Source organism: Canis lupus, chromosome 24 (genome assembly GCF_048164855.1).
Source record: "Canis lupus baileyi chromosome 24, mCanLup2.hap1, whole genome shotgun sequence".
Taxonomy (NCBI): domain Eukaryota; kingdom Metazoa; phylum Chordata; class Mammalia; order Carnivora; family Canidae; genus Canis; species Canis lupus.
In genome coordinates this window covers 33,208,927-33,222,572 of record NC_132861.1, presented here as the reverse complement: position 1 = coordinate 33,222,572, position 13,646 = coordinate 33,208,927, and the positions used below count along the sequence as shown (strand labels likewise).

Below are 13,646 nucleotides of genomic sequence, written 5' to 3'. Positions count from 1 at the left end.
CACTCCCAGACTGCAAGTCTTTCCAGTGCTTCCTTACTCCACAAGTGTCCCCTCCAGGAAATCTACCCGGACCGGGTGGGACAGGCGGGAACCTAGCAGTCTGGACCTTGGGTGGAGACCCCAAACTTGGTGGGAGGGCTGCCCAGCCCCTCCTCACACTACCACGGGCCGCTGGACAGACAACAGAGACTTTCCTCATAACGGAGGAAACTTCTAAGATACCAGGGGAGTGAAATCCTAAGTGGTTCTGGATCACCTTCTGGGGTTTTAACGGATATGCTGTAAGAATCTGGCCTTTAACGGGGAGTTCTAGAGGATCGGCCCGGGGTAAGGCCTCCCTCCCTGCAAGCCACCACTCCTGAAAGTCAATGCCAGGGACGCACGGGAGAGCAACGAGCACGGCCCACCTGCCCCGCTTTCCAGCAAAGCCCGCAGGAAAAAGCGACACTTACCTGCACATCACTTCATGCGTCAGGAGAACTCGGCACATTTCCGGATTTTTATTTTGTCCCTCGTAAGCTATGGGCTGCAAAGGAGTTGGGGAGAGGGGAGGAGGCAGGGCAGGCAGGGAAGATGTGAGGGCAATGGAGAGACAAAGGAAAGGGAACTTCAGAACAAGCACAGAATCGGCTTTTCCCCCTCTGCCCACCACTGCATTAGGAGTTAGCACAGAACCAAGCTGTGGCCTGATTAACTCAAGCAAAAGAATAATAAAGAAGTTTGCCCTAGCGAGGACATATTTCCTGCAAAAGGGAATGTTTGGGGGGACGGGATCTCCCAACAATTGCTTCCTCTCTTCACCCCTTTGCTGCCCTACCCCCAACTCCAGGCTTAGAAAGAAACAGGACAAGGGAGGAGAGAGAAGGAAAAGATTGTTCTCCAGGTTGGACAAGGTGCTAGTTGATGTGAAGAGGCACGTGAAGTCTGACCCAGGAAACCAAGGTGGGGTGGGCAGGGGCAGATGGCAGCGGGGTGGGATGGGGGTGCCCAGGAGAAGAGGAGGCAGTGGACCCGTGGACCGCCAGCTCACCTGCTTGGTGACCGAGTCGATGAGCCTGACGTACAGGTCCTGCTCCGTGCGGACGCCTGCGGGGCAGGGGGCAGGGGGCACGAGGTGAGGGCCACGGAGCCACTCTGGGCACCCCAAGCCCATCACTGCTGTGGGAGCGGAGGCCCAGGCAGCCACTCCACGCTCCCGGCTGTGGGTAAGCACGCAGGCTGTGCGGTCCTGGGGGCAAAGACCACCCACCCGCCCCTCACCCTGACCCGGCCTCCCTCCCGCAGCCCTGCGCTCCTCAAGCCCGGAGGCTGCCCTCAGGCGACTGCGACAAGGTCAGATGCCCTCCTCGCAGGAGAAACGCGCAGGGCACCGGGCCCCGCTAAGCTCTCACCATTGCTGTACAGGAGCTGTAACTTATAGTGGGTGCCGTTGTTGGTCTTCTCGTTTCCTTGTTCCTGAAAAGACAGGCAGCAGCGTTCGAATCCCTTGCCTCCCAGCACCCCCCACCTACCCGATGAAGGAAAAACCAGAGAGCGCGCCCCACACCGCCTCCGCCTCCAGCAGCCTTACCCGGCTGCTCTGAACAACCCCCTGCCCAGCCCCAGGTCAAAGGGCAAGACCGTCCGCCAACCAACCTCTGAAACTTGCTAAGGCTCTTGACCCTCTCCAACCCCTCTGTCCCTGCCCCCTTAAGATTGTCCTCAGAAGTTTGACCCCCAGAGCCGGGACAATAGGACACTGTGCCAAGGCTACCTTTAAATAGGCCCCACCCCAACTCAACCGGCTCCATCCGTCCTTAAGAAGCCCCAAGAAGGATGCAGGGACCTGTCATTTGGAAGGGCAGCGTTGGTTTGGCTCTATCCCACCAAGATTGGAGCCTCTAGGGCCATAAGCTCAGAGACCCAGGTCCCGATGCAAGAGGGACCTCAAGAAGCTCCTGCCCTAAAGCTCGCATCCTGCAGCTGAGGAGACTGAGGCCCAGAGAGGGCAAGAGGCTTCCCTTTGGTCACATGTCCATTTCATCTGAGATCAAATCCAGTCCCCCACACCCGAGCCTGGGTCAGGAGTGGGCACTGCACTGGGGAGCCAGAGTGGGAGTGAAGGCAATGGGGAAGGCGCTCCAGGACTGGGCTCTGGGTTTCCACCCTGCCTGCCTGCCGGCGCTGGCAGGTGCAAAATAATAAAATACAACCCGGAGAAGGGCATGCTCTGGTCTGAAGGACGTCTGCTCTGCAGTCCGTCCACGACCAGGCTCTGCTAACGACCCAGAGGCTGGGTGCGCAGAGCCGCCAGCTCCCCCGCAGCGCGTGGCGCGGGGAGTGGGGCCCCCGAGGCGGTGCCCGGGAATCGACTGATTCCGAGGCTGGGACGAGAAGCCTCGATTTATCATTCCTGATGATGTGAGTGGAAAAGTGTCGCGGGTGACAGATGGAATCTTTAGTGCTTTGCAAGGAGCTAGTTATGAGGCCGTGGGGCAAAGAGGGGGACCTCCGCTTACTTTGTCGTTCTCCACAAAATCAACGAAGGCTGTGCGCTCAATCTCCACCGGCTGCCCCTGCCTGTCATAGAGCGCCAGAACGAAGTGAAAGAAGTTGGATTTCCTCAAGTTGGAGGGAGGCTGCTTCTCAAAGTGGGCCCGGGACAGGGCGACTCCGCTGCGCAGGAAGAGACATGGGGGACACCGGACAGAGGGAAGGAGAGAAAGACACCATGTTACCAACGTGCCCACACAAACACCGGGGAGGGTCAAGGTCCTGGTCCCGGTCCAGAGTTCTGGGCCTCTCGGACCCTTTTGCAATTCGGCTTAAGGAGAGGGGACTCCGTAGAGGAGCTGCGGTGGCCACAGGGGCCGGCTGGCGGTTGGCCGGGGAGGCCGCCGCCCCTGTCCACTGCCACCACCCGCTGTTGCAGCCTCCGGGGCGTCCCAGCGCCCTGCAGCTCAAGGTCTGGCCTTTAGTGGAGACCAGAGGATCGGGACTGCGGACCAAAGCCCACAGCGGTCCCTGAAGGAGGCAGCCCAAGTCTAAGCCGGTGGGGGCACCGCGATCTTCACCCTCAGGTAGGGCCGCCGGCTGGGTCAGGATTTGGGACGAGGCTCCCGGGGTAGGGCAATAAATGCCTTCTTACTTTTGAAGAAGTGACCCTTTTCTTCATCTTCATTGGAGTTACCTGTCCTAGTGCTACTCTGGATCTCTACAAAAGTTGGTGGGTGGGAACTCCCTGGGGGCGGGCGGGAGACCCAGAGCCCACGCCGCGGTCCTACAGGGGAGAGGCCTCACCTCCCGCTTCCCTCGGTCTTCCGAAAAGTTGAGCCCCAGACGGTGGCTGAGTGAAATCCCCGGGACCAAGGATCGCGGGCCACTGCGGAAGACGTGATCCTGGGGACCCCGCCCCCAGAATTGCTGCGCTTGGAGAAGCCAAAATGTTATTAAGAGGCAGAGAGCGTCCTCGCCTGGGGCCAGGGGGATCCCCGCCTAAGCTGCATCTCCCCGCGGCGCCAGCCAAACCCGCTGACCGCGAAACCCTTGTTGGAGGACCCGGGAGGCGCCCTCGAGCGTTTTGAGTGTATGCACACACCTCCCTGCAGACCTGTCGCGGCCGGGGACAAACTAGCCGCCAGATCACATTTAACAGAAGTCTCGGGGCCCAGGCGAGTGCGCAGATGGCCAGTGCTGCCCCGCGGCGCTGCGATCTCTGGGCCTCGCACCCCAGGGCGCGAGCCCTTTTCCCTCTTTTGAACGGTGTAAAATTTTGGCTGGAAACAGCCACTCGGGCTGCCTTTTCCAAATTTAACAATTATTTGATCGGGGTAAAGGAGGAAAGTAGGGAAGGTGTCTTGAAGGTGCTTGGCCAAGGAAACGCGCCTCGGAGCCGGCTCTGCGAAGCTGCCTGGTTTCCCTCCGCCTGCGCCCTGCGAGTCCGCAGACCCCGGGCGGAGAGCCGCCCCTGCCTCGTGCCGTCTGCCGGGTGGGGAGAGGCGCGCCCCGGCCCCGGGCAGACGCGAGGGAGCCGTGGCCCGCCCGGGTCTCCTCTCCTCCAGGGTGGCGCCTGGTTCGCTCTACCCGGGACACCTGGAGACGCGGCCTGTCTGGGAAAGGAGCAATCTCTCTGCGTGATGTCAGGACTTGGAGGGAGATGGCTAGGAGAGCGGATAGGAAGGCTGCAGTCGTGGGAACAAGTCCGTGGGCTCTTTGGGTTCGGGTTCGGGGGAGGGAGGCTGCCCCTTGAAGATGAGGACGCGGTGACCGCGCATCCCAGCCCGGTAGCGGCGATGAGGGCAGGAGACCAGAACGTCTTTGTGGGGTGGCACCCTGCACAGGGCGTTTACTATCTCAGCACGCGGACGCTCGGAAACAAAGTCAACTTCAGTAACTAGCGGGGGGAAAAAAAAAAAAACTAAAGGCTGCGGATCCCTGCGTTTGCGGCCCGTCTCCTCCTGGCCTTTCCGTCTTCTGCGACTCGTTCTACCGTTACTCCTGCGTCTTTGCTTTCCAGTCTCCCGGCTGCCGTCGCCCCCTCCTGCGTGCGCCTGGGCCACCGTCCTCTCCGGGCGCCTGGACCCCCCAGCCTAGCGCCCTCCCCCGCCCCCGAGCTCCCGGCCGCGCTGCCTTCCCAGCAGCGGCTCCGGCCTCTCCCGCTCCTCGCGTCGCCGCCGCCATCTGGCCGCGGGGCGTCCGGCCTCCGGGAATCACCGGGCGCGATGCGGGAGGAGAGGCGCCTGCGAGCGGCGTGGAGCAACCGAGGAGCGGCCGGGAAGCCGGCTCCCCCGCGGCCGCAGCTGCAGCTCGGGTCCTCGCGCTCCGCTCCCGGCCCGGCCCGCACCCGCGGACTGAGCGCAGAGCTGCCGGGCGTGGGATGCCACTTTGGTTAATTCTCTTCCCAAAGAGTGGTCTGTGCGGAAGGAGCGGGCGGAGACACCCAGGCGGACCCAGGCAATTCGGAAACTCGAGTGTTGGCTGCGGGGTAAGTAAGTGTCCCCTGGACTGCGGCGACCTGCCTGCCCTAGGTCGAGCCCCAGCGCGCGCGCGGGGCCAGGGCGACAGATGGGGGGGGGGGGGGGGAGAGGGAGAGCGCAACGGATAGAGAGGGGTGAGAGCAAGAAAGGGACCGAGGGAAAGACTTTAAGATCATAGCAACATGAGTGATCATCGCGAGGCCGTATGGTTGGTTACCTCTGAGCCGCGACATTGGCGTCCACCACGCCGACATTCCGCACCCAGGACCTGACCGAATCCATCTCGGCACCCAGCGATTTCTCTTTCAGAGCTGGTCCTCTTCCTAAAGTATCTTGAATCCCAAACATTTAAAAAGTCTGGTCTACTGTCGCTTTAAAAATACAGAGTTACAACACTGTCCCTACTGTTCCCAATGCTGTCACCGAACCGTCTCCTCCAAAGCAATCCAAGAAAAGGGATCAGGAGCCGAAGTTTGAGTCTCTCTTGGGCGGGCGGAGGGGTGGGGGGGGGAGCGGGTGGGAAAAGGAGATAACCCGTCCTTTGCTTCGCGCGTGAGGTGCGGACTGATGTAGTTAAAGTTTGCGTTTTATCCTCCGCAAGTTCAGATGCGCCGCCTCGGGGCCTCGGTCCTAGGTCGCTCGCATCCTTCCAGCGGCAGCGCTGCCTCCAGAAAGTGATCACAATTTAGAAGCATCACCTGTTCTGGGAGAAACAGGACGAGATTGATGGCTGCCTAATCTCTCCCCTTCCTCCTGGTACCCCCCCCCCTTACTCCCTGCTCCTCCCCACCGCACGAATTTAGAAGAAGAAGAAAAAAAAAATCCCCAACAGGATCAGTTGTAAAAGGAAGGGGAAGACCCGGAGCCGAGAGGAGGCGGTGGCTGCGAGCACCGCGGAGCCGGGCTGCAGCCGCGCGCGGGCCCCATGAATGGGTTACTACGGCCGCGGCCGCGGGAGGCGGAGCCGCCGCCCGATAAGGAGCCTCATTTGCATGGACGCTCGGGATTGGCCGGCGCCGGGCAGGCCGGGCCGACGTCCTCCGGCGGCGCGCGCCACGCTCGGCGTTGCCGGGAGCCCGGGAGGTGAAAGGGGACAGGAAGCCGTGGACGCCGCGTCCTTGCCCGCACCCCGAGAGCGTGCGCGGGCCGGGGCCCCCGGAGCCTGCACGCTGAGGCCGAGCCTTCCGGCGCGGCGGGTTGCGCTGTGCTCGCTCAGTCCGCCCGCGGGAGCAGCGAGCTGGCGCACATCTTGCCTCTCGTTGCAGATTTTTGTAGCCTGCGGGGAGGCACCGTCATTCCCAGCCTTGGGGCTCGGATCCGCGTGCGCCTGTTTGCGTAGACGCGGAGAGGGTGACCCCTTGTACTTGTGTTTCGTGCAAACGATCCGCGGAGCAACCCAGGTCCCCGAAGGGCTCTCCCCCCCCCCCCCCCCAAGTGTCCGGGAGTGTCACGGGGACACAGATTGTGCGTGCGGTTTACAAGTTGTTGGGAGAGGAGGAGGATGCATGAATGGAGGCAGGCAGCAGGGGGAGGGGGCGAGCCAGGCTCGAGGGTTCGGCCAATAAATGGAGCGTCGCGGGGGGAAACGATCCCGGGGCAGACACGAGCGGGAGTCGCCCCCCCCCCCGTCCTCCCCCCCGCCCCCGGTGCAGAGAGCCTGCTGACAGATCGTGGTCCCCGGAGCCCCCACCGCCCCCTCCCCTCCCCCTCCCGTCCCCGCAGCCCGGGGCGCTGCAGAGGAGCTGCAGGGAGGCAGCGGGGAAGTCGCGGAAACTTTGCCCCCGGCGCGCGGTCGCCGCGCTCCGGGCCGCGGGCTGGTGGCCGGGAGGCGCCGGCAGCTCCGCCAAACAGCTGAAACCCTAGACGGCTTTTTTTTTTTTTTTTTTTTTTTTTTTTTTAACTACTCCCGGGCAGCTCGCGGTGGTGCCTATTAAAAATCCTCCTGGCTGGGTGTTATTTTCTGGCTTCTCCTTTTGTATTCTGATCTGCGCCTAGATCTGCTGCTGAAATCTAGAACACCAGCGCGAAAACAGATTTGAAGACAATGAATGCAAATCTGTGCTCAAAGACCATCTGCCGTGGAGGAGACAAATCAGCTGTTCCGCACAGTTCGAGCGACTGCGCCCGAGCCTCCCGGCTTCGTTACTGAGAGGGCCTTGGCGAAAGCCTGCATTGCGTTCGGGAGACTTTCCCCCCCTTCCTTGTAGGGCTCCAGTTTGATTGTGAATTGACTCCCGAGCAGATCCCTTAGGTGTAGGTGAGCGCTCAGACACGAACTGCGGGAGTTTGCCGCTAGAGGACACAGCGCCTTGCAACTCGTTTGCCAGAGCGGGCTGGAAGCTCGCACTTTCAGAAAATGCCGCTCTCTTGAGAGAGGGACGGGTCTGCGCCTCGCCTCTACCCCAGGGGCAAACCGCGCGACCCTACACCGCGCCAGCGGATCGCGCTCAGGATGCGCAGGTCTCTACTGCAGATATTCCCTTGAAAACCAATGAGGGGGCTGGGGGGTGAGCGAATCCTTTATGCACATAACCAGGGTCCGGGGATTGGGGCAGTGGATTTAGGGGGCGGAGAACGTGAAACCTCCGCCTCTGGGTTGTGCTGCTTGTGGCACCCGCGACCCCAGGGCTCTGGCTCGGTCCTGCTGGACACAAGGGAGCGATGAAGAAGGACTGGGCGCCCGGATATGGCACGGGACTATTGTAAAAACCGAGATAGGAGTTGTCCATGGAAAGAAGGAGGGTAGGAGAGAAATTTGTAGGATTGAAACTTCTACCCTGTTTCAATCTGGCAATTCTCTGTTATATGCGGCTTTATGGATCCTTTCGGTCCCTGCAAACACTAAGTCCTCCGAGTCTTCTACCCAGGCCCGCTCTCTTTATAAATGTCTCCGAACCTAAACCACCCAGCCCCATTCTCGTCTGGGATCTGTGCCCAGCGGAGCCAATGCCTTGGGTGGCGGAGAGCTGATGAACCCAGCGATTTTTTTCAAGGGGCCTCTGATCTGCGGCACCTCCACGCTGTCCAAGGGAGGTACCGAGCCAGGTCCGGGGGACCGCGAGGCAGCCGTGGACCCGAGCCTGGCCGGACAGCCTGCCCTCGGGTGCGGGGTAGCTGGGTTAAAGGGCAGAGCCCGGGTCAAGGACGGTAGCTAGCTCTTCTCTCCCGCAACAGCTGCCACCCAAATTATGCCCTCCAGGAAGCCAATGAATTGGTCCCTTCTCTGGGCTCCCTGCTGCCCTACCCCAAACCAGACCGCCGCGCTGCACGGGAGCCCCCACCCCGCCTCCCAGTGACAAGTACTGGGGCCGCGGTGCCCTGCAGGGCGGGAGTTTGGGAGAGCAGAAACCCGGGAACTTTGACCTGGGCGGGGGCGGGAGCTGCACGGCACCCCTCCTAGCCCTCTGCGCTACGGGTGCCCTGTTCGCGCTGCTCCGGGCGCTCGGGCAAGCAGCCCTGCGGGGGGCCCACCCGCTGCGAGCCGCTGGCGCCCAAGTTCCCTCTGGGCGGGGACGGAGTTCCCGGGCCAGCACCGAAAGGAGGGCCGAGGGGACAGGCAGTTGGGGGGGAGAAGCAGCCTTGGGGGTCCAACCAGGCGGCGCTTTGACATTTGGGGAGCAGGGAGCGTCTCTGCCAAATGAGTTGGGTTTAATTCGGTTTGTGTGGGTTTGGGGGAGGATGGACGCACAGTTGGCCACCCGCGCGGAAGGAGAGTTGGTGACGAAGTGAGCGGCTGCTGCTGGAGGGTCATTCCCGTCCCCGTAGCCGCCAGCCACCCCCAACAAACCTCCTTTGAGAGCGCGCCACGGAAATCCCGCCCCGAGCCGCGCGGGGGCCCGGCGGGCGCAGCTGAGGCCCCGGGAAGCCCGGCCCTGCGGGGGCGCAGAGCCCGCGCGCGCATCCCCCGCTCCGGGCCGCCAGCTCCGTTCTGCCCCGTGCCTCGGTCGAGGAAAAGCTAAAACGGCCCTTATTAACATTCTCCCCGACATTCTAGGTACACCAAATTGAAGTGGGGGTGGTGGTGTTTCGTCTTTCACCCTGTCCCCTCCTTTGTTCACGCTTCCCAAGGAACTCCCCGGTCCCCTTTCCGTTCACGTTTCACATCCGCACCTCCGTGCGCTATGTTCAATTTCCTTCGGATCGGTTTTAAAGCCCGTTTCCCCAATCTCGTTCGGTCCAGTCTCCTGGGCATCGCATCTCTCCTCCGGGGCAGAGGTTCGGACGTTTTTCTTAGGAAATTGTTCACCAAGCCTCGTTCTCGACAGGCAGGACCCAGGAGTGAAATCAGAGGTGTGAAAACGCCCCCTCCCCTTACAACCTGACCTTCACCCCCACCCCCTAGACACTCACTGAGGCGCCTGGGTTACGCAGCCCGAAGAACAGAGCCTGGCTAGTACCCAGGGAATTCGATCCATAGGGACAGGCCGTCTGGGTTTTGTAAATGGAACAAGTAAGTGTCTCTTAGTAATTTTTCCAATTTGTTTGTGTGTTTTATTGGGAACCTTTGCTTTTTGTTTGTCGGAATAGAAGTAAATGGATTTGCTCTCCATTTCAAAATCCTGCCCCAATATTTAGCTCACAGTTCTTCGTGGACTGATTTTTTTTTTTTTAATATCCAACTCCACTAACTCCCACTCCAAATTTCAACATCGGTATTTTTCTTACAGAAACTGGACTTGTATGCTCCATAAATAAGAATTCCGGGGGGGAGGGAGAGGATACTACTGTGTTCACAAATGCACCACAAATATTTCAGGAGGACTCCACCATCCCATCCCGAACAATTCTCTTTCAGGACAATTTGGTAAGAAGTTAGATTCGCTTCTTGATTTGTTTTTACATAGTGAAGGAGATTGGAGCAGGAACAGCTGCAGAAACGCTGAGGCAAGGAAGAACGTTTTCTAGACACATGATATTGCTTGCACCCAGGCCAGTAGGGTCGCTGCAATGAGTTTACCCAAAATGGGCTGAAGGAGCCAGAGTTGGCTCTGCCCTAACACTTGGCAACTCCAGAAAGCTCTTCCTCCTCTCATTCCTCTTGTTTTCCCCTCCTCTCTGGCTTGCTCCCTCTACCCTCAGTCTTCCCCTTCTGAAACACACTTCCTTCCCATTTCCTTATTCCAGGCGCAGAGAGTGAGGGAGCCCCGAGCCCAGGCAGAGAAGCAGAAAGGTCAAGGGAACAAATTTTCGAGGCAGCAGTCGCGCGTGGACGTTTGGAGAGCTAGCGGCGGAACTGGGCCCGCCGCAGCGCGAGAGTGGCTGCCGGGGACGCGTGTGCTTTGGGAGGCAGGTGATCCGTAGAGAGAGAAGCGCCTTCTGCAGCCTCCACGGGAACCTGGGGACCTGGCTTCCTGGGGGGAGGGGGGAGGAGGGCATGAGCGTCAAGCCCGCGATCCAGCTGCGCTGGGGTAAACCGGCGTTGCAGCCCCTTCCAGGTACTTGTGCACGAAGACTTTGGCATCTCCCACACAGCAGCTCTTAAGGCCCAGCCATCGATGGCAAATTGACAGGCATTAAGGGACCCAATCGAGTAGATCCTTACTCAAGATAAGGCCGAGAGTAAGATACAGAGGAGCGGAGGTGGCACGTTCACCCAGTACTTCCTGCGTGCCAGGCACTGCCGCACACTGTCTTACTTTTAAACCCGACAGCAATACTTCCAGGGGGATTTATTTGCCCCCAGTTGACAGATGTACAAAATGAGGATGGGAGATGGCCTCTGGGCCAATAAATTAGGAAACTAGAAACAAAGACCCACACCAGTCTTCTACTTCCAATGCACAATTGGCGTGCAATATAAGGCCTTTAATCAGAAAAAGTTAAATGTGACTTCCCCCCTCCTCCCTTTTTTTTCGGTTTCTCAGCTCAGTTGAGGGGAAAGATAACTGAAGAGCTTCTCAGAAATGCGCCCCCCCTTTCCCTGGTGGTCCCCGCCCCCCGCCAGCCGGCTGGGGAAAGCCCTCGGGACCTCCCAGCTCCCTCCCAGCTCCTTCCCGGCTCGCGGCGAAGGTGTGAGCGATGTGTTGATTATTCATATTTTCGCCGAACATTTCACACGTACACTCACGTACACACATGTACACGCGCGCACTCCGGCCCCGCGCTCCCTCTGCACTCTGTGCGCCCGGGGGTGGGGGGGATCGCGGCCCCCATCCCGCACCGCCCTCCTCGGGTAGGGCAGGGGCGACCAAAGGCTCCCACTCACCTTCCCCAGGTCGCCTCTCCCTCCTGGCCCCCAGAAACACACCCTTGGCTTCCGGATCCAACTTTCTTCTCCAGAATACACTTGTTTTCCCAACTCCCCCTCCTGAGTTGGGGGGTGGAGGGGTGCGGTAACAACTACAAACCTGGCACCAGCTAGAATTTCCATTTGACGCTAGGCGATCTCTTCCTCCAACACACACACACACACACACACACACACACACATCACTGTCACCTCCACCCGCACCGCACACCTCCGGTGGCAAGAGAGAAAATCGAGGAAAAAGCGCACTGGAGTAAAAATGCATGCTTTCAAGTTGTCCTTGAAGGTGTCAATTGGACTTCTAATTGTGGAATCTTCTCAAATGCTACCCAAGGCCTAGAAATTCCATCTCCCTCTAATGGGGACCACACACACACACACACACACACACACACACACACACACCCTCACCTCCGCACCTCCGCACCTCCGGGAGCTGGACACGCATTTCGCAGCAGGTGGGTCCAGGGAGTGCGGGACCTGGCGCCTGCGGTGAAACCTCAGAACCAGCTGGGAAAACAGAGCTGGCTCGCGGGGCCGAACGGCTCCGGCCCACCCTCCAAGGGGCGGCTGACTTCCATTCCACTCTTTCTGGTTTTCCGAAGGAGAGCAGAAGGGGGTCACAAGCTCTGCGGGCATCCGCTGGAGAGCAATCCCAGGGGCGCGCCTCTCTTGGAGCAGTTTTTAGCAATGCTGGCCACACCACATAGGGGGCGCTGGACTCAAGACCTCCAGGCCCTAGCTACTGCACTTTCTGTGGCTCTGACCCAGGACAGAGTGGGGGCACCCCGATTGCTCCTACGGGTCGGCTGCGCGACGAAGGAGAAACTTTCCAGCTTTGGTGTCCGCAGACTGGGACACCAAAAGGTGAGGTCTTGGGAATTTGATCTGACTCTTCCGAACCTCAGTTTCCTTATTAAAAAATTGGGGATAATTATTCCCTCAGAGCTTCACTTGCCCCATGAATTAGAAGGTGGTTTAGGCGAGAGTATCTGGCACATAGTAAGTGCTCAATAAACGCTTGTTTGCCTTGACCGTCTGCATCCGTAAAATGAGCAGGATAGTGTTTGCTTGTTATACCTCACCAGGTCCCGAGAGTCACCTGTGGGGGTAGTGTTTCTCCCCACCTGGCCTGCGAGCTCCTTGAGGCCAGAATTCCGACTGACTTGTCTTTTCAGCTCTTCAGCTTGTCGCGGGGCTGGTTCCCGCAGTGGGCGCACAGTCATTTTGGTTTAGCGTGCAATCATATCTGGGAAAGTGCTTTGGAGCCTATTCGGTGCTCAGCAGGTGGCAGAGGGCACTGAAGGCCACCAAGTGGGACGTCTTTTTGGGGAGGGAATGCGACTTGCTAGAATTTTGCTTTCCTTTCCCGGGCTCAGCGCTGCCTTTTCCCGCCGCGGTTGACAGGTCGCCACCGGGACCAGAGCGCTGTTAGCTGCGGGGACCGCTGCAGGAGCGCAGGGATCGCGGAAATCGCCAGGGGATTGAAGAAAATCGCAGAGTTCTGGAAAGAACTAGCGGCTAGCGTGACAAACACCGGTTGAATGGTGGTTCAGAGAGTGCCAGGAGCCTCTCTCCCGGCCGCGCATCCTCCGCGGGAGACGCGGATAGCCTGGAGAGACGGGTCAAGGTCTCCGGCAAGCCGAGCTCCAGAGCGGCGCTTTCCAGGGCGCGCGTTAAAGGAAACTGGGGGGCAGGGTAGCAGGGAGGCCTAAGAACCCAGATGGAGTGAGCCCAGAGCCGACAGAAAATGGGGGAAGAGGACAGAAGGAAGAGAGAGGTTCCAAAATTCTAAAGCCTCCCAGAATCCCCTTTTTAATTGCACCTTTTTGAGCAAAGGCAGTGCATGCTTATTGCAGGAAAAAATACATAAAAACAAACAAAACCAACAAGAGAATAAATTCATAACCATCCCTAACCGCATCGACATAAACTATTGATAATATTTAGGTGGGTTTCCTCCCAGTCTGTCTTCTATGCATATTTTTATGTTCTGATTTGTAATCTTGACTCACAGCATATAGTCCCATACCATTAAATATTTTCCCACAGTAACACATAATGTTGGCATAGTATTTCATTATCCAGAAGAGGCATACAGTTTATTGTGTAGTCAGGCTGTGGCTGTTAAACAGTTAAGTTGTTTCTAATCCTTCACCATTATAAGCAACACTGTGATGAACATCTTTGTGGCTATAGCTTTTCACATAACTGTAATTCTTTCTTTGAGATAAAGTCCTTGATGTAAAACTGCAGACTCGACTGTGCATGTGTTGAAGCCTATATACAGATTAACAAATTGTCCTCTTGAAAGATTAAATTTACACTCTCTTCTACTCCCACCCCAACCTCCCTCAATCCTTAAAGTTATTTTCTTTATCTAAAACTTTGCAAAAAAAATTAAATAAAATAAATAAAACTTTGCCAATAGGATATGTCTTTTG

General features: G+C 58.5%; 1 protein-coding gene across 2 annotated transcripts in view; it reads right to left on the bottom strand.

The window, feature by feature from the left end:
- Window positions 1–5,893, bottom strand: part of EBF2 (EBF transcription factor 2) — a 192,508-nt gene extending 186,615 nt beyond the window's left edge. Inside the window, exons 1-5 of one of the 2 annotated variants that reach the window (XM_072796221.1) lie at window positions 5,173–5,893; window positions 2,499–2,655; window positions 1,392–1,455; window positions 1,031–1,086; window positions 453–526 (exon numbers count right to left, since the gene is read on the bottom strand). In XM_072796221.1, the coding sequence (XP_072652322.1) occupies window positions 453–526; window positions 1,031–1,086; window positions 1,392–1,455; window positions 2,499–2,655; window positions 5,173–5,303 (482 nt within the window). In that variant the 5' untranslated portion in view covers window positions 5,304–5,893. The remainder of the gene's footprint in view (window positions 1–452; window positions 527–1,030; window positions 1,087–1,391; window positions 1,456–2,498; window positions 2,656–5,172) is intronic. The other variant, XM_072796222.1, reaches the window with a different exon arrangement.
- Window positions 5,894–13,646: the final 7,753 nt, after the last annotated feature.